General features: G+C 35.5%; 2 protein-coding genes across 2 annotated transcripts; both read right to left on the reverse strand.

Annotated features, from left to right (window-relative positions):
• Window positions 1-171: 171 nt before the first annotated feature.
• LOC128166518 (piwi-like protein 1) lies at window positions 172-15,137 on the reverse strand. Its single transcript, XM_052831755.1, has 21 exons — window positions 15,043-15,137; window positions 13,543-13,635; window positions 12,762-12,927; window positions 12,551-12,620; window positions 12,184-12,420; window positions 11,321-11,516; window positions 9,885-10,003; window positions 8,884-8,964; window positions 8,647-8,760; window positions 8,366-8,554; window positions 7,862-7,940; window positions 7,551-7,652; window positions 6,258-6,398; window positions 5,684-5,989; window positions 5,193-5,288; window positions 4,611-4,727; window positions 4,303-4,497; window positions 4,000-4,185; window positions 3,557-3,624; window positions 2,205-2,382; window positions 172-2,098 (listed from the first exon to the last, which is right to left on the reverse strand). The coding sequence occupies exons 2-21, from the start codon at window positions 13,630-13,632 to the stop codon at window positions 2,012-2,014; spliced, it is 2,817 nt and encodes a 938-aa protein (XP_052687715.1). The 5' UTR covers window positions 13,633-13,635; window positions 15,043-15,137; the 3' UTR covers window positions 172-2,011.
• Window positions 15,138-18,505: 3,368 nt separating this feature from the next.
• LOC128168325 (adhesion G protein-coupled receptor E3-like) lies at window positions 18,506-21,213 on the reverse strand. Its single transcript, XM_052834556.1, has one exon. The coding sequence runs from the start codon at window positions 21,036-21,038 to the stop codon at window positions 18,765-18,767; it is 2,274 nt and encodes a 757-aa protein (XP_052690516.1). The 5' UTR covers window positions 21,039-21,213; the 3' UTR covers window positions 18,506-18,764.
• Window positions 21,214-22,632: the final 1,419 nt, after the last annotated feature.

A 22,632-nucleotide genomic window follows, 5' to 3' on the forward strand; every position in this document is an offset into this window, starting at 1 on the left:
TTTGGTGTCCACCTATAATAAAATTTATCTACCAACCCCACTTCCAATTTTAAGGCAGGGTGTCGAGGAAAGACATGATTTTCAAGAATGACCTTATCATCTTGCTAATGCACAAGTGCATTTGTATTTATCCAATCCCCAAAGTATATTTTTTACATCAAAAGACAAGGCCCAACTTCAACAATTTATTACATCTTAGGATTACAGTATTTTAAAAAAATTAAACAATAAACAGGTTATAATCTTGATGCAATATACACTTGTATTGATCAACAGAATACAAAGACTAGCAACATTGTACATGATTTTCGTTGGTAGTGCATTAAAAAATCTTCATTCCACAAAATTGTTTAATACAAAACACCATATACTGATAAATTGCAGCAGGAAAGATTTATTCGAATGCATCTGTATTGGAGGAAATTGTTATATACATATAAATACATGAAAAAAACCTGTAGATCTTTTAAAAGTTGAATAGCATTGATAAAATTCCTATTTTTAGCTATAAACTGAAGAATTTAAAAAAATGTATTTGATGTTTTGCTAAATACAGATGTTATTGCCAAGCCTGTTGGCATCAGAAGTACATCTCGAGAAAAAGCAAACTATGGCATCACCACTACTCTCTTTTATAAATTGCTAAGCATCTCCTAAAAAAAAAAAACTAAACTAAACATTACACATTTCATAGGATAAAGAAAAGAATGATGAAAACTTCAATTAAACCAGAATGTACTACATGTACTTATAAACAACAAAGAATGAGCATGAATAGCATACTTCAAAATTTGGTTACTGGCATTATAAAATGTTTTGTATGGTTTTTACTCATCAATGGGACTGGCATTATCAGTATGCATATGAAACATAATACATTTTGTTAATTTAAGATACATGTACATCTACATTATCCCTCTGATAAGAAGGATACTTGTACACTTTAACTGTTAATGGGATAATTAGATAATGTATTATTCCTTTACAAATTGATATAAAGAATGTCTGTCCAATTTTTTTCCATAAGATATACACAAAGTAATGTAACAATATGTGCCCTTTATGAAAACAGCAAGACACTCCTTATTCAGCTTTAACAAGTTACTAGTTTGTATTGGACAAACACCACCCGTGAGGTCCATTACATTTCTGAATAACTTGAAATAATATAGAATCGAGAAGCTTTTGAATTGAAATCAATTCTAAAGATGTCTCTTCTATTTATACAAACATGTTTCTACCTAGTTCAAATTAAGGTGGCATGGGACACCTTGAGATATTGATGTGGATGAAAAATATCATCACTGTTTTAAAATTTCCAAATATTACAATATTTGACCACAGAATTCTAAAGAATGTCACAATATGGAGGTGTCCCATACCTTCTTAATAACATTGGTTAAAAAAACCACACTATGTCTACAATATACAGATTTCTATTAATTCCCTCACTTGAGATGGTGAGGTGGAGTTTATGATCTAAGAAACGAGTTTACATTATTAAGAATTCTCACTACTGTACATCTACTGTGGTGCCTTAACCAGTGATATAAAGGAAAGCAACACTGAGTAGATGCAGTACTCCACCAAGTCAACTTTTGCAAACAAAGTACATTCTCTCAATACAATCTAAACTTAAGGCACTTGAAAGAAAGTATTCATTAAAGACAATATTGAACAAAATGAAACACACACTGACAATTTCAATCAATTAATAAAAATAAAATCATTGCATAGATTGAGACTGTCAATCACAACCAACAAGTTAATGCCACTGGGCAGTATCAATGAAACTAAAATGTCCCAGAAAATGTTCAGAGTAAAAGTAAATGGCAGTGTACTTTTTTATAAAAGGAATCAAGCTAATTTGCTCTTCAAAAATCAACAATAGGCGGTTCTCTAATTATAAAAGGTAATCCATGCTACTTTGCAAAATACAAAAGAAATTTCAAAAGATAACATCAATGAAACTGCTGCCTGTAAATTGTTCCTGAGTATTAAGGCCCGACTCTCACAAGAAGAATAACCTATCGGACAGCTCTGCACTTGGCTCCTTGTGAATGTTCTGTCCCACCAAATAGGCTAGCTTATGTGCATACTACAAAAGAGATGAAATGTATCTATCACATCATGTCCTGCTAAATAAAGAATGAGACATTAACATTGACTTGATACTATTAACTGTTGATTGGGAAGATCAATACCTGACAGGGGGCTGGAACCCTGACTGTTCCCGGCCAGTTGTAATACAGATGAGTCATCTTATAGGACAACCTCTGGAGATGATCAGCCTTCATCCCAATGCTGTCATGGACACAGATGTAATGAGTAGGAGAGACTGTGCCTTGTCTGACATGCTGAGACACAATGAAGAAGTCAAACCTGAAAAAAAAACCACAGCATAATCCCCTATAGTGAAATCTTTTGATCAACTTATTAGTCCCCTACCGGTTTTCACCGGAGGGGACTATAGCTTTCCTCTGCGTCCGTCTGTCTGTCCCAGTTTTTCACACTTTTTTTCTTAATGCGTTTGAGGAATATGAAATTTGCTGAACAGCTTCAAAATGTCAAACTACAGATCAAGTTTACACTTTTGTAGCATCTGGTTGACATATTTTTGAAAAAAATTAATCTTTTATATTCCAATTTTTTAATGTTCGGGTTCAATATTCTGCATATCAGGGCATTGTTTTCACAATTTCCACAAACCGGTAGGGGACGTATATTGCTTATGCAATACTCTCAGAATGCTTGTTAGCTATCACTTTAAATAGACCAACAGTATAATCATTTGGAAAACATTCTGTGAGGTTCCCATGAACTTGGTCATCCTGAATATTTCAAGCCCTTTCATTGATTTTTTGTAATTGTTAATCCACATATATTTAGGCAAAACTATGCCATGCGACATGGCAGTTAATTGTAAAACATAGGTAGATTATTCTTTGTGCCGCTTAGAAGTGGCAAAAAGAAATTTAGTCCAGTGGGAGCACTGGCTGATAAATATCACAATAAAGTTGTTGCAAATAAAAGATGAGTTACAGCATAAATGCCAACAAAATATTGAAGGGGAAGGAATGCTACCAATAATATGAATTTTACACAAAGAAAGTGCTGCTGACATTTTACTAACTATAGTGAACAATCATGAAAATCAGAGCATCAACTATAAAACAAAAACAGAATTCCATCATCTGTGTTAAAAGTAATTAATGCCATCCTAAAAATAATGTTTGTTAGGAATTGCGACTGGAGGTTTCTAGTCCCAAGAGGGAGGGCATTTTTTTTTTAAGTTTGAAGTTTAACTAAATAAAAATCCACAAAAAATAGAAATCTTATATCAAAAAAAGTTCTTTATTTTTTTTTTTTTTGCAAATAAAATTTTACCAGTTGGGGGTGGGGGGGTGGGGGGGGGGGTGGTAGGTATTTCAATCAGGCAGGAGGCAATTCCAAACAAACAATAATTTCATTTTGGCCTAATTAAAACATTTGAAATCTTAGGTTAAGAGATAACAAATGCCGATAGACATTTAAGTGAGTACATGTAAATGCTTACTTGTCTCTCCGTGTGATTGTATGGTCCACAATGGTTCCTGGTGGTGGATTGTCAAAGTTTCTTTGGTTCTTCAAAAGAAAATTGGTCTCTTACTGAAGTAATTAGATTTAATTTATGTTGACCAATCCCATCCCTTTTTTGTTTGACCATACAAAATTAAAACCTGCTCTTTAAGAACTTCAGCATTGTCTGTGTTTCTTTTATTTTCTTTTTATGCACATCTGTCACTTAAATTTCAAACCAAGCATGATTTTTAAAAAAATAGAACCCCCTATGTTCTTGTGAGCAAGCACATACTTCATCTTCTCATAGACATGTAGATGAATTTGTCTGCTTTCATGAGGTAAAAAATTGCTAATATGAACAAAAGCTGAAACTGAGTACATAAAACTTGCAATGCATATTTAAATCATAACTTTGCATATTTAACAAAATGTCCATACCTTGAGGAAAATCCTGGCATTGATCCTCTTCTGTACAATGACCACTGACAGCTTGGGACTGTACTCTCCCCCAAAGTTACCAAAGCACTGCTGCAGCTGTTGAACTTCATGGTCAATGTATCCAAGATCTCCATCCCCTACACCATCACGGAAAACCACTATCTTCTCTGGGAACACATGGTTCACCTTAAATCATAGACAAAGGTTTCATGTACACTAGTGAATGTCATGCAAACTTCAATGAGAGGTTTGATGGCATCAAATAATGCAGTACAGTGAACTGCACAGGTGGAGTATTAGTACCTCATGATACTTCCTGATCGACGAGGTCAGACATAGTTTGAGTCCATCAATTAGCTCCTGGCCCGGCATCTGGAGAACTGTCTTTGAGTACCAGCGGCTGCACATCTTGTTGGTGCTGGCCACAAATCCAGCTATCGATCTCTTGTTACGTGAAGCATCATGGTATACATCGATACCAACCACCATCAAATTGGACTACAATAAACACATCTTGTATAAATATTTATTAAAGGAAGAGAGAGATTTTTAGATTTGTGCAACTGAAGTCTGCAAAGTTGCTCAAAATGACTATATTTCAACATAAATACCATTGGAATGTCCAATCCCCACAGCTCTCCTCCCAGCTTGCAGTTTATTTGCAGAGCTATCTTCTGTGTTACACTCCTGAGTTTGTCTGGCCTAGCAATGGTTTTGGCAATAATAACCTGTAGAAGAAGAATTATTACAGTATAACTTTCAATTCTGTGGAACATTTATTTTTCTGGGCCTGGGGACAATTTTTGTGGATTGACAATAGTTCTGAGATTTATGAGGACATAATTTCATGGATATACTGGCAGGATCAATGAGTTAATACTGTATTTCATGATATCTTATGCAGAGTTTTTGAGTGGACCAGTGATTTCATGAAATTTACCGGTCTGAAGAAATTCAAAGGTCCATATTTGACTTTCATATAAAAGAAACAAAACACAATAAAACAGAAATCTGATTAATTTATAATTGAAAGTAGAGAAAATTTTCCAGAATCTTCACTCTTTACTTTTAATTTCCTTGCATTGATAAACATTTGTTCCGCAATCCAGAATAGAGTTTGAATTTTTCAATTATCAAGAGATAATATTTGAATAATTGAATATTTCACATTATTACATGACAAACTGGTTTACCTGGGATGGGACTGGCATCTCCACACAACAGATTTTCTTGATAGCATTGTATTTGTCATCCCTAGATGTTGGACAGATAACCACCATGCACTGAACCTAGTCAAAAGAAAACCACACCAACATTATTCCAATTCATATACTGTAGATTTCTATTTAACACAAGGGATTTTTATTTAAAAAAATTTAAAAAAAAATACTTTTCTTACTCTCTCACCCCCCCCCCCCCCCCCCAATATAGAATTAATATCCAAGAATGACCATAGGCCATTAAGAAAAATATGTTGATATAAAGTCATTGAAAATCTAGCACTGCTGATTTCAGTTCTCACAATCAAACATTTGCAAACAAAAATGGAATCTACAGTCTCGAGTTTTGTTTTAAAGCATATGGACAGCAACTTCCATTCGCCATAACCTCTGGCTTAGTACCTGAACCACAAAATTTCAATGTGATCATAATACAGGAGGGGCAATTCTTGTGTGATGCATACCGATGGATTGATGTTGTCCCTGAGACTCCTAGATAGTGTGTCCACACGGTCATCATGGAGTTCACAACATGTTGGCTTGTTACATTGGATACCCATCTGCCGGCAGCAGGTTTGCATCATGTTGATGAATTCTGAAGCTTTGCTGGCATCCCTTTTGCTAAACAGCACAGTCCAGTTCCTGAGATCTACAGCTGTGAGGACTTTGTTGCGAGTGGCATCCCTGCCCCAGTCTGCTTGAGGACCTGCCATACAGGTAAAATTGCCTCCAAAAATTATTTTCTCTTGTGGAGCAAGTCTACCATCAATCTACAAAGGTTAAAATAAACACATCATATGCATGTACTGTAAAATGTCACATCTTTGTACATTGCATAGTGAATTTTAAAAAATACTCACACTGATAATTTTTTCTTTTGAAAAAGTACTACTAAATTTAGATTAAGGCTGAACTCGGCCAACAAAAGGAATTTTTTTTTACTAACATTTTCCAAAAATCTGAGAAAATGCTGTTCTTCTACAAAAAAAATTCAACATTAAGCTTCCTAAAATTATTTTTTAAATATAAAACCCATACATCAATTGTGTTGTCTGCAAAGCTCAGTCCCCAGTTATCCAGCTCTTTCTTGGCTTCTGGATTGCCATTCACTGCATTGATAAACTTCCTCATGGTGGCCACTCTTTGCTCTGGTGTTACACGTGTGTGAGAAGCAAGGTCCTACATAAAGCATAGACAAAATATTTTGAATGGTGAAACCTAATTCATGTACCGTACATTTTTTTCTATAGTGAAGTCAACAAGGGCACCGCAAAGCGGAGCATCCCCTCGCGACATGACTCGTTGTAGGGGGAAATGCATTATTTAGGAAAATACATGTAAATTTTTCAGATCAAAATAAATATGACAGAAGTATTTCTAAAAACCACTTTGAATTCATAATATCTATTTTATCCTAATCCCCAAGCTTTGTGGTGTATAAATTGGGGGGGGGGGGGGGGGGGGGGGGGGTTGTTACATGTACGTGGTTGCACAGTTTTCCTATTCCTAGCAGAAACTCAAAACATGTACACATATGCTTTAAAGTTAAATAATTTTGATTCATTAAGTGACATTCCTTTTTATATAAGTATACATAAACGATTCGTATACATGTATATTATGTAGCGTAGCTTAAGATCTAGCGATCTGTAGTCTGCTCTGATGGACAATTCTAGTTGCTTGTGGTATGTCAAAGCATAGTAGTAGATATGCAGTTATTATTGATATGAAACAATCTTCGCGTAATAAATGTATGATATCCGTCAAAGAATCCTCTGAATTTTGAACTAGTTCTATTGTAAGTAATAAGGGAAAATTTGTCCGAAAGTCGACTGCTTGTTTTGATGTCAATCGGATGACTTTAATTTCTTGCCCGCTTAAACTTTTACCTATGGGCAATCTTCTAACCCTCCAATACTACAAAACATTTGCTTTTTCTTTTTTTTTTCTTTTTTACCTTTACTAGATTAAAATCCCAAAATATTAAGTTGTTGATTTGAACTGCACACGGTAGCGATTCACTTTAACTCGTACATAAAATTACCGGAAATGTCTATTGTCAATTGTACATAAAATTCATGTTTTAACTTTGCTTTTTTATGATAATTCAAAAAATATGGAATCAATTGACTTGGAAATCAATAGGGTTTGTCCTTTCACCATGACAAAGAAGTGTACAGTTTGATGAATATTCATTGGAGGGTTTTCTTGGAATTTTGCTAAAGAGCTGACAATGGACACACACACATACATACTCACACACGCACAGCAGCGATGCTATATCCCCCTCGCAACAAGTTGCGTGAGGAGATAATTAAGCACTGATAATACCTTCATGACCCTGAAGTCCTGTCTCAATTCATCAGTTAGGCCAGTCAAATAACAGAATTCAGGGATGAGACAGATGGCTTCACTCTTTTCAGGAACTTTTCCCTACAAAGAGCACATTTAGTCAGTGCAATGACCTTTGGTCTGTTGACAACATTTTTCCATAAAGCAAGCATTTCTTTGTAGATTATATACAATCTGGATTCCAAAGCAATATTTTAATGCTCTAATACATGTATAAACTGCATTCATCTTCAGGTTTGAAGAACAGGTATTTAGATACAGAATAAGGCATAGTTCAATCATTTATTTACCCCAGGAAGCTGCTTTTTCTTTGGCCTGTGGAGAAGCAGAGGTTGCTCCAAGTCTGAGATTTCTTTGTGGTAAGCATTACTAGATAAAAAACAAAGTTTGTTCTTGAAAAAATTCTTAAATTTCTTCTATATATTACAAATGAAAATGTACATAATTACAAACACACAATTCATCCTTCAACATAAGTGGTTTTAAGACACAATGAAACTAATAATCAAATACTTCTTCTAAATTGAAATTGAAAAAATGTCCAATTTTAATTGGCAAGAGTTCTGTGTCGTCAAATATACATTTAATTCTATACTCAACCAAACTGGGTATAAAACTTTTCACAAGAATTATTTATCTGTCAGTAATAAACAGGAATAATTTGTACAACACTGATTGATACTTCAATTTTGAATGTTTCAATGATGACAAAATTTAACACTTTATCTCAACAACAATTCTAAAATTGTATATGTATAGTATTCGTGTCAAATATTTCTCCAGTCAAATATTACCTATAGTAGTCAACAAACGACAGTTCAGATCCTGAGCTTGTTTTGAAGGTGTGCTGGGGTGTCTTGGCCCATAGAATGTCATCAATACGGTAAGTTTTGTTGTTGTACCGTGTCAACACAATCGTCCCTACTAAGGAACGTGTGCACTCGTCTTGGAAACCACTAGGGTTCTTTTGTACCGTAGTTTTCCTGTAAACATAAATCAGTTGTTAATGAACTGTCAGAATGACACATAACTCTTTCTTGTACATCAATAAGATCACAGTTTCACTTGAACCTACATCAGCTGCAGCACAGTTTCAGTCCTCAACACTCTGTGACTAGCATCAACTAGCAGCATCAGCCCTCCCTCATTCTGGGACACTGAAGTGATATATCCTGGCCACACCTCCAGTCTACAACATCAAACAAAACATCCAATACTTAATTCTAAAGTCTTTCATCACCCTCCCTTTCTACTATCAAATATAAAATAATGCCTACAATATTCAATGACTCTTATTATTACATAATCGTACCTGTGCTGTGGAACAGTGGATGGAGTTCTAGGATTGTAGTAATAACGTCCAACTTGAACCATTTCAAGGATGTTCATTATTCTGAAAACAATAAATTGTACAATATCATGATTTATAATAAAATCAAAAACACTGCCAAAACAAGCATCCACTGACAAAAGATAATGAAATCATAATATGTTGTGAAACATGTTAATTTATTTATTTATTGTCTTCCATATATACATGTATTGTATAGTAATCAACTAGAGTTTGAGTATGCGAAAGTAAACAAACCCAAGTGCAAAGATTATTATTGTCACAATAAACAAGAGGCCCATGGGCCAGATTGCTCACCTGAGGAACAATAGGTATGATAAAATCAGCTTAATGGAGTCATAATACAAACTATCTGGACAATGTACAGATCCTTAGCAATTGTTTATATAGATTCATGGGATATAAAGGTGCATCAAACTCTGAACCTTCTTGTGAGGCCGAAGAATTGTCCTGGAGCCAAAGTCTTAACAATTATAAAGAATCATCTGGCTGATTAGTTTCCGAGAAGATTTTAAAAGATTTACTCTATAAATTCCTATGTAAAACTTTAACACCCCCCAATGTGGCCCCACCGTACCCCCCAGGGATCATGATTTTCACAACCTTGAATCTACACTACCTGAGGATGCTTCCACACAAGTTTCAGCTTTCCTGGCTATATGGTTCTTGAGAAGAAGATTTTTGAAAATTTCTCAAATTTTTCCATTAATTTCTAATTATCTCCCATTGAAAACAGGTATGGCCCTTAATTTTCACAACTTTGAATCCCCTCTGCCTAAGGATGATTTGTGCCAAGTTTGGTTGAAATAAGCCCAGTAGTTCTTGAGAAGATGTTGAAAATGTGAAAAGTTTACGGACAGACGGACGACAGACAAAATGTGATCAGAATAGCTCACTTGAGCTTTCAGCCTAGGTGAGCTTATAAACCTAAAATGATTCTGAAGAAATTTTAGCAGCCAAACCTTCTAAAAATGATGTTATACAATGCAACACATTGCTCTGGTGTGATAACTTTGGTCAATCTGATGGTTATGGTAACATCAACTCCATCTGTAGGTCGTTTACTGTGCAACACAGTTTCCTAAAGAAATAGAACTGAATGCATAAAACAACGACTAACATGCATACGCATCAAATGATGATGCTTCAAGGGTATATCGTCTTTAACTTTTTGTAAGTTTACTGGGTTGTTTGTTTGTTTGTTTTTTTTTTTTTTGGGGGGGGGGGGGGGGGGGTATCTATTTATAGTTTTTCCAAGTTGCATGTACTATTCATAAAATGGTGCAGTCAGCGGATTTAAATCTTTGCTTTTTTTCTCACTCAGTTTGAAAGTAACAGTAATAACAAGAGGCCCATGGGCCACATTGCTCACCTGGGGAACAATAGGTATGATAAAATCAGCTTAATGGAGTCATAATACAAACTATCTGGACAATGTACAATAATACATATAGATCTTGTATAATTAAAATCTATTTTTCCCCTGGATATTCTTATGTTTATAATCATTAGTCCATTTTCTAACAGGCTGATTTTATAGTCATATCACATGTTGAGTATTGCAGTTCTCTAAAAGATCCTTAGCAATTGTTTATATATATGGGATATAAACCTACATCAAACTCTGAATCTTCTTGTGAGGCCGACGAATTGTCCTTGGGCCAAAGTCTTAACAATTATAAAGAATCATTTGGCTGATAAGTTTCTGAGAAGAAGATTTTTAAAGATTTACTCTACATATTCCTATGAAAAACTTTGACACCCCCCCCCCCCCCATCCATTGTGGCCCCACCCTACTCTCGGGGGTGTCCATATTTTCACAACTTTGAATCTACACTACCTGAGGATGCTTCCACACGAGTTTCAGCTTTCCTGGCTGATTAGTTTCTGAGAAGAAGATTTTTAAAGATTTACTTTATATATTCCCATGTAAAACTTCGACCCCCCATTGTGCCCCGCCCTACCCCCAGGGATCACGATTTTCACAACTTTGAATCTACACTACCTGAGGCTGCTTTCACACAAGTTTCAGCTTTCCTCGTCTTATGGTTCGTGAGAAGAAGATTTTTAAAAATATCTCAAAATTTTTCATAAATTCCGAATTATCTCCTTTTGCAAAAAAGGTATGGCCCTTAATTTTCACAACTTTGAATCCCCTTAGTCTAAGGATGCTTTGTGCCAAGTTTGGTTGAAATTGGCCCAGTGGTTCTTAAGAAGATGTTGAAAATGTGAAAAGTTTACGGACAGACGGACGACAGACAGAATGTGATCAGAATAGCTAACTTGAGCTTTCAGCTCAGGTGAGCTAAAAAGTGATCTGACTTTTTATTATACAATCACATACAGATAAAAACCTACATAAATAATAGTAAAGGACTGATCTTTTTTACAAACTCACCTGTTCTGGAAGACGATGGGGCAAATACAAAATGAATCCATCAAATGCCTTGGTGAATCCAATAACATCACGAACATTGTTTACGAGCTTAAATCTCATGTTCTTTGAATCAATACTTGGTGAGAAATGAACATGGTACTGATAAACACCTGAATTCCTACAATTTATCCTGATGTAATTGCCTGATAAACTAATTCTGTAAAAACAAAAAAGAAATCTTAGTCTAAGCATTAATTGCATACATACATGTATTAGGTTGTTTGTCTATGTATACAACACCATTTGATGTTAAAACTCAAACTAAATACTTGTGATGGCGAGTCTTCATGTCTAACTGAAAGTTTGAGAGATTGATCAAAGTTTGAATGCATGCCTTTGAAAAATTTTGTTTTATAATTTGTTTCCTTTTTGCCAGTCTTTACAAATCTCTGACAACAAATCATGCTTGTTTGCTATATTTTTACTTCCATTTCAATATTTTAACTCTGTTTTTTGTCTCTCAAGATTTTTGGTAACGATCTTGCACGAAAAAAAGTAAAATATAAGACATCTTATGAAAAAGTAAATAATATTTCAAAATTATTTACTTAAGAGTTAATTTAGACAGTTTTCAAAGCAAACAGCCCCTGGATCATAAATTGAGAAAAGACTCAAGACAAAATTTCAAATTTTTTCTTCAAATAATGAAATGAAATCTCTACGTATTTATAAGCTTAAAATTTGAACGAAGGGGTATCCTTATAAATCAATGAATCTTGTATATCAAAATATATAATCATATTTTTAAACTTTATTCTATTCTCGGTTTATGGTCTTGTGGCCTTGTGTCAAAGGGAGATGGTTTGACCCAATCTTGATCTTACTGTTTGCCACTTGTTCCAGATTTGTGTACAACAGGTGAAGGATCCAAAGCCATTCGGCTGAGTCTGTTACTTGGAGGTTCTGATGAACCTTGACTAGGAGCTCCAGACTGAGTCACAACAGAGGGGGCAGGTGTCTCCTTAGGTGTTGTGGCTGTGGATTGTGATATTTGGGGTGTGACTTGTGGCATCAGGGGTGGCACTGTTGGCCCTGTAATACCCCCTCCCCTCCCCACAGTTCTAAAAGAAATCAAGAAAAGGACTATAGTGAAAAATTAGTTCAAATTTTGGTATGGCTTAATACTCTTTTTTTTCTTTCTTGCTGTTTATTTCAAGAGTTAACACAACATAAATAATTAGCATGACTTACTGAAGAAGAGCCTGCAGATTGGCCACTCCCCTACCCCCTGAGACAGGGACTGACCGAGCAGGTTGTGCCGCTGAAGAGAAAGCAAATAACGATGAGATTTTCAAACCAAATACTATTTAACATAAGGAAGAATTCCCATTGGAACAATATTGTCATTATGATCCTCACATACTTTCTACAAAGTAAAACACATTACTGTTGGGCAACTCACCACCTGTAGGTTGTCCTCTTGCTACATTAGAGGTTGTAGCACCCTGCAGGACTCCTTGTAAAAAAGCTCCCCTCCCCAGTGATCCTCTGCCTACAGATATAGCTGCTGGTGATACAGCGGGCGCTGGTGCTGGGGCTGGAGCTGGGGCGTCCCCTGAGGCGGCCAGCTTTGATAGAAAAAATACTTTAGTTTACAATAACCATGATTTTACATGAATGAGTGAGGTATGTTATTTCCTGGAACAATTATAGTGACAGTCATTTTCAAAATTTCAAAAATTTTAAGGTTACTTGAAGCAGTTAATAATAAGTTGTATTGGTGTAAACTGTCCTTACCCAGTTAACTTGCAAAAAGTGGATAGCTACTAATTTCTTGCATCTAGTTCTATGAGAACTACATTTTAGCCAACAAAATTGAAAATTGGTCCCCACATCCAAGGACAATACATTTTTCAGAAATTTAAATGCTTTGTCAAGAAGATTGCTTGACAAAAGCTACTTGGTATCCAAAGTATTCCATATAGATATACATACTTTTTATTTTAAAAAATTTTCAAGGATTAAAAAAAGACAAAGTAAAAATTATTTAATATTCTTTACATTTTCATTGTCAATGATCATGTTCAATAAATAATTTAATTTCATAGATCATCTGCATAGCAAATGGATTACACTGCTGACAAACCAATCTTTACATAGACATGTACAGTATGTTAACAAACTGCCATGTCTGTCACAAGTGACAGTCAATTATGCAACAAACAATTCTAACTAAGACCAACCTCATTTTGCTCTCCAGGTTTCCGTACTGGCTGGCTTAGTGCTTGCAAGAGTGCAGCCCCCCTCCCACCTCTCCCAAATCCTGTCGCCATTCACTGAATAAAATAAAACAATGCAATTGTAAATGATTTTTAGCAATTTCTTGAAAATTACATAAACCTCATCATGGTGTTTACCATAATATTATCTCGAGGACCTGCAGCATTGTAGCTCTTTAGGAAAATATGGGTTAACAGACTATAGAGCTAGAGTACTTAACATGCAAAAGCACACTATAAGGATTTTGACAAAATAATTTAACACTGATACAACATGCGTTTTTTGCAGTCATGCTCTGGAAGTATCGATCGAGAAACACGCTCTGAAAAATGGGGCAAAATTTTGTTCCTCTGTATAACAGGCACGGCCCACTTTTCACCAAATTTTGCCTCCAAAAAAAATGTGAGCTATACACAAGACTTTACAGTAGTTGCCTTTAAGGATTTATAGATTTTCTTTTAAACACAAACCACAAACTTGGAGCGTGGAGTATGTTTACTCTCCAGTGTTAACTTAAGTACATAACTTGTCCCCATTTTTACATACAAATCACACTACCATCAAGAATTATGGAGGCAAATAATTACATTTAAGTAAAATTAATTTCTGAGGAATATAGTTGGCATCTATTAGCCATCCAATCTCCGCAAAGACTGAGACTTTTAAGGTAACAGGACATGAAAAGCATAACATGGCACCTGGCAAACAATCTTGTGAAATCAGACATGGTAAAAACTTCCCCTTAGAAAAATGTTCACAGAAGACAGTCTTTTCTTTGTTTTGAAAAGATTTGGCACAGGTTTCTCAAATGGCTGTATAAATTTTACTTAAATTAATTTTTTGTTCTATTTGGATTACACATTTCAGAAGAGAACACCTTGTTTACTACCTTGGCAAAAACTTTGGAATATACATTATTAACATTCTGTTTGATCATCAAATGGGAGTCTAACCACCAAATGGTGGCATGTGCCAAACCTGTTGAAAACATTTCTTGTTTAGATGCTTCTTTGTTTACACTTCACGATTGAGCGCCGCCATTTTCGATTTTTCTCTAAAGTTATGGAAAACATATGCATATCATTTAAAATGATAAAAATATATATCAATTTCGAACTCAAATTAATTAAGTCAACTATTTAAGCAATGAAGGAAATAATTCATTTACGAATAGAAAGATCGAACACAGTACATATACTGTATACACGCTGTGTCCCGCTGATGCGGAGGTTATTCCATATTTGGTGCTATTAGTTTTACTCTACAGTACAAAACCCTTCAGGTTAATTTCACATATCATATATCAATATTTTAACACAAACTTTTATAAAGGTCGTCTGCAAAACAGCAACGGTATCTTCCAAACAGGGACAAAATAAGAAAAATTCTCACTATTTACTTACATAAGTATGTAAAATTACATTTGACTTTGCAAAAGGCGTACAAGAAAGACAATATATTACCTTTGTATTCGATTCTTTTATATCAGAATAGCATGCAAAAGATTCAAGCACTTTTCAACATCCTCGCGCTAAGTCTCGTTTTCAATTTTTTATTCGAAAAAAAGTAACCCGGATGCGGTTGGCTTAATACCCCAAAGAACCACAAAACGCACATCCATGTCATTTTTTGTTCTTTGCTTTATTGTGTGTTTATGTTTCTGGTTTACAAATGTAAATTAATATGACAATGTGATTTTGTTCACATAATGCTTCATTATTTTAACGAGTATCCATGTTATCTATATAAAACAAAAACAAAAAAAATCTTAGATTTAGATAAGGAAACTATTGATAATGTGTTTCATCCAATATAATCATAATTAAAACATATTATTGATTGTGTCTCTGATCCCTCCAAGATCAGTTCACGTGGGTCTCGAGGTAGGGTCGGATTATCCCAAAAGGTCTCGATCCGACGTTTTTGTATTTTATGTCCAACAAATTAAGGGGATAAACAGAAAAAGATTTTTAACGTTGAGAAAATCAAATGGCGTGTATTTATTTTAAAGAGTATGGACCGTTATTCCCAGAAAAAAATCTTCAAACACAACGTACTAACCTAAATCAAAGTACTGGTTTAACGAAAACTTAATCACCATTGCCAGGTAGTTTGCATGCCGCAATATTATTGAAATTATGCATTCACTCTCTAAAGGTAAGGATCATGAAACACGAATTAATTACAAAATATGTGAAAATACATTGTACATGTATACCGCATGTACTTTTCAAATGGGATTAAAAGTTCATGCAATCAAATACACCTTTTTTCCAAAGGTTGGCTCGATCCAAACTATATACTGCTCTATTTTTTAGAAATTGCACCACAAAGAAAATTAATCGCAAAAATTAGACTTCCCATAGATACCTTAGAGCTCTCTATTTTACACGCGTATTTCATTCCGCAGACACGTAGCATCGTTTTTGAAGGGGGGGGGGCAGACTCATCAAAAAAAAAAATCTTGACAAGCAAAAAAAAAAAAAAAGGAAAAAGGGTACAGGGTCATTTGCAAAATTCTGAAAAAAATCCTGAAAATCCTAATCCGTGGGGGCGGGGGGGGGGGGGGTAGGAGTAGGTATACTTCTTATTTTACTTCTAATTCTCTGTTTTATTTCCTTATTTTTAATTCAATTTCTCAATGGGAACAGAAAAGTGGGGGGAGGGGGGGGGACTCCATCTTAATTCAATTTTTGTATGTAAATTTAAGAAAAATCTTTGCTGCGCAAAAAAGGGGGGAGGGGCAGCCCCCGGCCCCCCTGATGCAACGTGCCTGTTCCGCAAAACCACCACTTTCCGTCAAATCGCAAGAACATAAGATTACATGTATAGGATTGATTGGTTGAAATATTATCTAAATTTTGGAATATATATGTGTAAAAAAAAACCAACACAACGTTCTTATTTCAAACAAGAGGCCCATAGGCATTGACAGTCACCTGAGTACCATAGCCCGCGTAGATAGACCTATCACTCAGGAAGTCTTATGTTCGCGTTTTAAGCCTCATTTTGGGGGTCTAAGCCCTAATCCAAGACTCCTCTTACCGTTATCCTTGCTTTTAATATTTGATGTTTGCAATTTACGTCAATTCAGAAATGGGTGGAGTAGGCAAGAATCGGAGGAATATCAGATTATCCTTTGGGGATAGCTCCAGGGGCCACTAATTGTAAACATTTGTAAAAAGAGACCTGCATACCTTCAGACAGTGGTCACTTGTCAATAAATAAAGTGTACCCGAGAATGTTGGAAGATTTTAAAATAGCCTATCTGTCATAAAGCCCTTCAGACTTTATTGGATTTGATCACGCCCGACCAAAATTAGCACATCATAATACTCAAAGAATGATTCCCTTTTCCTTAATTATGTTCTGTATGCATCATACACGTTATTTTATAGCTCGATGTCTTAGTTTGTCATGCGTAGAGTCCTATTGCTCGGATTCGTACATGTAGCATTAGCATTGCATAAAATATCCATGAAGTCCGTTCCTGAGTGTGTCTTTCACCGGTTTATATTTTTCAAAGACATCTAGACTTTGACCCGTGCGTGCACGGGTTGACATTGCATATGAATTTGGACATTTATGAAATAGATACATCGACACACCGTATTGTTGCAATTTACATAATAAAGCTTTAAGCTTACAATAATGCTATTAATTTCACTACACTCTGCTTACTTACAAATGTAGAATAATCTAACCGTGTCTCGGGACAGGCCTATACCACAGTTAAAATGCCTCCAATATACTCGTAATGTAGCAAAAATTTGCAGAATCGCTCCGAAACGATTTTGGAGAAAATTAATGAAGCTGCATTGAAAATAACAGTCAAATTATTCATAATAAACCATTTTGGAACTATCGGGATTTTTCATATTAAATGCACTGAGTTTTATCGTATTTCCTTTAATGAACAGAATATATATATGTATATATGACAAATTTTCCATGAAAATTTACACGTATTTGTAATAACGTTTCTGAGTTTATCCCTACAAATGTGGTATTGTGGAAACAAAAACTAAAGATCCTCCCGTGATTTAGCGTGAATGTAATGCGCATGCGCAAGATTGTAAAATCGGAAAAATCCACATAACTTCCGGATTTTTAAAAGGAATTTTCGTTGATTATTAATTAGCGAAGCTTGATTAAGAAAAAATAAAAACAAATTGGTAATCTTCAAGTGCCAATAATGTTTAAAATATATAAAACAAATGACAGTACTCTTCCGATTTCTCGGTATTAAAGCCCAAACATTCGAGTCTATTATTTTAATATAGTAGTATAGATTGTCAATGAGTACATGATTAATTAGTAACGCACACTTTGTACTATAATATAATTTTAACAGTTGCAGATTTTGAATCTGTAAGAGTCAAATTAATAAGTTTTAATCAATCATTAACCTCAAATGTATAAAAGAAGGGCAAATAAACTCTAAAAATACTTTATTGTAGGATTTTATGTTGCCTATCCCATCATGCCAACCAGCCAACCCCACCATCACTCCCCAAATTTAATAATTTTGCAAATTCCAGAGGAGGTGGGGTAGGTACGTGCCACATTCTTCCCGATTCTGACCTTCAAAAGATCCGCGCACCATGTGCAGATAAATTGACATCGTATTTATATCATGATCAGGTTTTCCAAAAGTTGTATGAACATGAACACAATCGGATACCAATAGAAACATGGAAAAATACTCAGAAGCTGTATTTAAACAATAAAATACTTTTTTTTGGTGATTCATGCGGGATATGAAGGTGGCGACATTGCAAAAAAAAAATCACAAGCAACGTTAGCGGGTTATGTTAAAAAAAAATTCTGCAATGAACTGATGATCAGTACCTTTATAACCCGCACGAATCATCAAAGAAAGTATTGTTTATATACAGCTTTCTTCCAAAAGAAATAACTCACATAAAATTTTCTCAATTTAATGATTTTATCAAACAAACGTAAACTTTTAGACAATAAAATGTTCCTAAACACGATTCACAACCTTTTTCTCTGGCTGCAACATTATACTAGTACATATACATGCATTTAAAACTTTTATATTAAAAAAACAAATTTTTGTTCACTATACCACCCCACGTAAAATAGTACCAAACCCCACATGGTACGTCTACATGTGAGTGCAGTAACATGACGGTCCATGTTGTTTTTCCAGTCTCTGCACTTATCGTTTCCTGGACACGTGCTTTAGACCTTCCTCACTTTCAGATCGTGAATTTGTGGACCTTGTCAAATTAAAGGACCTAGTGCTGGAATAGATCGAAGTAGCTCCATCGCGTACGATTCGAAAAACTTTCTTCGTGCATACAAAAAACACTGTGATGAAGAAACCTTGTAAAGTGTTGAACAAGAGAAACAGATACCAGATCACGTGATCATTGGTGACTGCTGCCGCAAAGCCGAAACACCAGGTGAGTCCCATCACTACAGAGAGTTTTATGTAAATCAACAATTTACATGTGTCTTTTCTCTTAAGCACTCGGGACGTTTTTCTGGATGATGTATGTATGCTAATGGCTGATATAACGAAAAATACGAAGTTTGATAACAGCAATATAGCAATTGGTATCAAGAAAAACAGTAGTAAACCTTTGCTGTTTGAAATCCAGCAAAATCCAACGCCATACTCAGGCCTGAAGGCAAATTCTGAAACTTGATCAGTAAGGGATGCAGACCCCACAAGAACAAGAGCCCCCGACCAGGCATACAGCGAGTAAAACCGGAAACGCCGCGAGGAACTTCCCTTATTACCGGAATTTACAAATCCTTTTGAAAAGGTGAAAAATATGTCAAATGACATTACATTCATCCAGAAAAATGCCGCTAAAAATGCAAAATGTGTAAAAATTGATAGCGCTTTGCATAAACTTTGGATTTTCATCTGAAAAACAAATGGCGCCACCAAAAATAACAATTGTGCAAAGAACAGGGACGCCATTAGACACATGAGGTTTTTCCCGGGCACATTGTGTAACTTGGACGAACAGGTATAAACACACAAGCACAAAAAGAGACTGGTTATTGAAAGCAGTCCGCCGATGAAGGATAAAAGTCCTTCCTCCCGTGAAAAATCGGCTGTCAGCTTTGTATAAAGTATAGATTTATCAATCTGGATTTCGTTTATACAAACGTACACCGCGGTTCCGTTCTCCGACAAGGTGAATTCTTGAGTCGTTTTATTTAGAAAAAGTAAGAAGATTGTAGAGGAGTTTATCTTTTTGAACTCATTCTGGCGAAACAAGCGGGAGGCACACGGGGATGAGGTGATGTTAGGGTCATTGGCTATCCGTTCTCTCAATAAACATTTACCATTTAGATATACAAAAGGAGGAACGCAAACTATCTCGTGACATTGGTCGGTAAATGGGTCTAGCAGGTGGCCCGTGTCGCATACTGATGGTAGGGAATCTGAGGAATCGTTTATAACCAATGATCGATAACGGGTCTCCGCTTTCTTTTTCCTCAAATTTAAATCAAACAGAACCCGGTAACTATAATTATAAAATTTCCTTTTCGTTTTGTTCGGAATTAGCTGAGATGATTTCATACTGCACGTAAGATTAGATTCTGGATAATTCTGACATCTTGCACAGTCCGTGTTCCGGAATGCTATTTTTGTTCCGAATACAGGAATATAGGGTCCTGAGATACATGACGTCATCAGTGTTTCGTTGGGGCATATTGTCACACTGATTGCGGGAAAACAAGTCCTTTGAGTAAGGTTTGTTTCTGGAGGAGAAAAGGTCATTTCACAATCGGTATCGTTCAGTAATAAAGAAACAGATAAATTATTTGGTACAGATAATTTCCATTTACACTGAATTCCAGGATTCCATAAGATATAGTTGTCTAAATTACATCGAGCACAATACATATTTCTATACAACAACCCAGAAATTAGCCCACTCGCCGGAATTTTTCCAAAAACATCAGTGCCGTTTGCGTTTTCACATTTACTTTTAAGGAAAGTATCGCCACCTTCAGGACAGGTGTTCACAATGTATATAAAGTTGTCGGAATCTATGTCCTTCCTATATTCACATGAAATATTTGGAAAGTCCTTGTCCTCGGTTCGATTAATTATTTTCACTCCTGGACAACAGTCCCCATACACAGGGCAGTTGGAATCGCACTGACAATTTTCCGGGGTTAGGGAGGAGGAATGACCCCCACACCTGTACGTGTCCTTACAGTACCCTTGTTCGGGGGACCAAAAACTCGATGGGAAATCCCTTGAGTCCAGTATGCATAAAACACATGGAATACAACAGAAGAAAACCCTCACAAAACTATTTGCTATCATTTCTATGGCTTCATTACTTAGAAAGAATGAAAAGAGGAAATGTAACAGGATAAATACACTCAGATGAGGAGTTTGGCACTTTTCACCATCGGCTCTAGAGAGGTGATATATATATAGGCCGGCGTTGATCGTCATGTGATTCAGGGATTATTAAGATTTCGGAAGTCAGGGGATCATCTATCTAAATATGGTTATAGGTCCAGTTCATCATTACGTATGGTTTTAACAATTATGCTTCTTGTTTATCTTAACCTTGATTCAACAATCTAAAAGCTTTAAACACCAAAAAATCGACAAAACTCCAGTTAATTTTAGTGTTGTTTCTAAATGGCATGGTCTTTTATATATCGTAAAACCTTTTCCTTGATCACTGCAAGCGATTGCGTGCAATTGTGTCTTTGAAGATTTCAAAGCCGACAATAAAATTGTTTGCTATAAAATACAGGCATCTCGTTTATAAATATAGCCACATGTTGTAATATAATTAAAATGTAGGCGATCTTTTCTATTCTTGGCTCTCTTGAACTTCGATTGACCAATATGGATAGCATCCTTGACTGTCTTTTCTTGTCCGATGTGTGTTTATCTGGTGCATGTCTGTCTGTCGGTCTCTGTCATCTGATGTTGGTCTGTGCCTGTCCATTTTTCTGTCTATTTCTTGCTTAGTTTCTGTGTTTGGTGTATGCGTTTGTTTTCTATGTTAACTTTCTGTCTATGTTTCTGAATATCGAACAGTGGCACCGGGCCTTGGATCAGGACGACTTATATAACGTTATACTTTTGGGGGGGGGGGGGGGGTTTGATGGAGCAAGCATTCTGTCCGAATTAAATGAATGAACCGACACGGACAGCAGCTAGGGACGAGAACTGGTCGGTTTCATTTATCATGGAAAAAAGAAACAAACTGTATTTACGTGATTTAGAAAGATTCAGTCTTTATTGCAATTAAATACGGTAAATTATGTACAACAGAATGTTGTCCAAATGTGAAAAGTCTATTGAAAATTACGCATGAGAGAGCCTTAAAATACTCTAAAAGTTGACGATTATTAACTTCATGTAAATAAACATGTAATATGGAATATTTGTAATATGTTTCCGATACTGATCTAAGAAAAGATTTTATTCATACATTGTGTTTCATCACATGTGTGCTACTAATTTGTATTGTGCTTTCTTAACGTCCACTTTGTGTGCGTGACTGGGGAAGGAGGGCACTGAAGTGGTGCAGTTAGTCACGGCGATTCACGTTTTAATCCCTCACTGGATGAACGTGGGTCCACTCGGAACAGGAAATGTATCACTTGATTATCTGTATACTAGTTAACACGTTGTCTTAATAAGAACTGTGACGATATTATTTACACTACCACTGGTCATGATAAATTTGGAAGAAAAGGTGTTAAAAATTAGGACTGTGTGTCGCGTGGTAAAAAGTAACGCGATGTATCACGATATCATAGAGAAAAATAACGATATATCGTGATATACCAGGTTCTTACGGCGACTGCTTTTTTCAATATACTTTTTTCTATTTAAAGAAAATATTAATTGGCGTTTCCTTTTCAACATATCTAATCGTCTGTCTGAAGCAAACGTTAAAGCAGTAATAAAATAACTATAAGGTCCTTTTAAAAATATCATAATGATTAAACATTACTGACTTCTTAATTAAGGTACACCATTATCAATTCAAAGCATGTCATTGCAGTGGCGTCGGAAGCAAGTG

Source organism: Crassostrea angulata, chromosome 10 (assembly GCF_025612915.1).
Source record: "Crassostrea angulata isolate pt1a10 chromosome 10, ASM2561291v2, whole genome shotgun sequence".
Lineage (NCBI taxonomy): Eukaryota > Metazoa > Mollusca > Bivalvia > Ostreida > Ostreidae > Magallana > Magallana angulata.

What these genes read in the sequence shown, in the direction of transcription:
- LOC128168325 (XM_052834556.1), bottom strand. Translation starts at nt 21,038, where the DNA reads ATGACGATCAACGCCGGCCTATATATATATCACCTCTCTAGAGCCGAT.
- LOC128166518 (XM_052831755.1), bottom strand. Translation starts at nt 13,632, where the DNA reads ATGGCGACAGGATTTGGGAGAGGTGGGAGGGGGGCTGCACTCTTGCAA. An exon ending in GAAACTGTGCTGCAGCTGAT is followed by an intron (nt 8,555 to 8,646) that starts GTAGGTTCAAGT and finishes TTATGTTTACAG; the next exon opens with GAAAACTACGGTACAAAAGA. An exon ending in CGATCAGGAAGTATCATGAG is followed by an intron (nt 4,186 to 4,302) that starts GTACTAATACTC and finishes CTATGATTTAAG; the next exon opens with GTGAACCATGTGTTCCCAGA.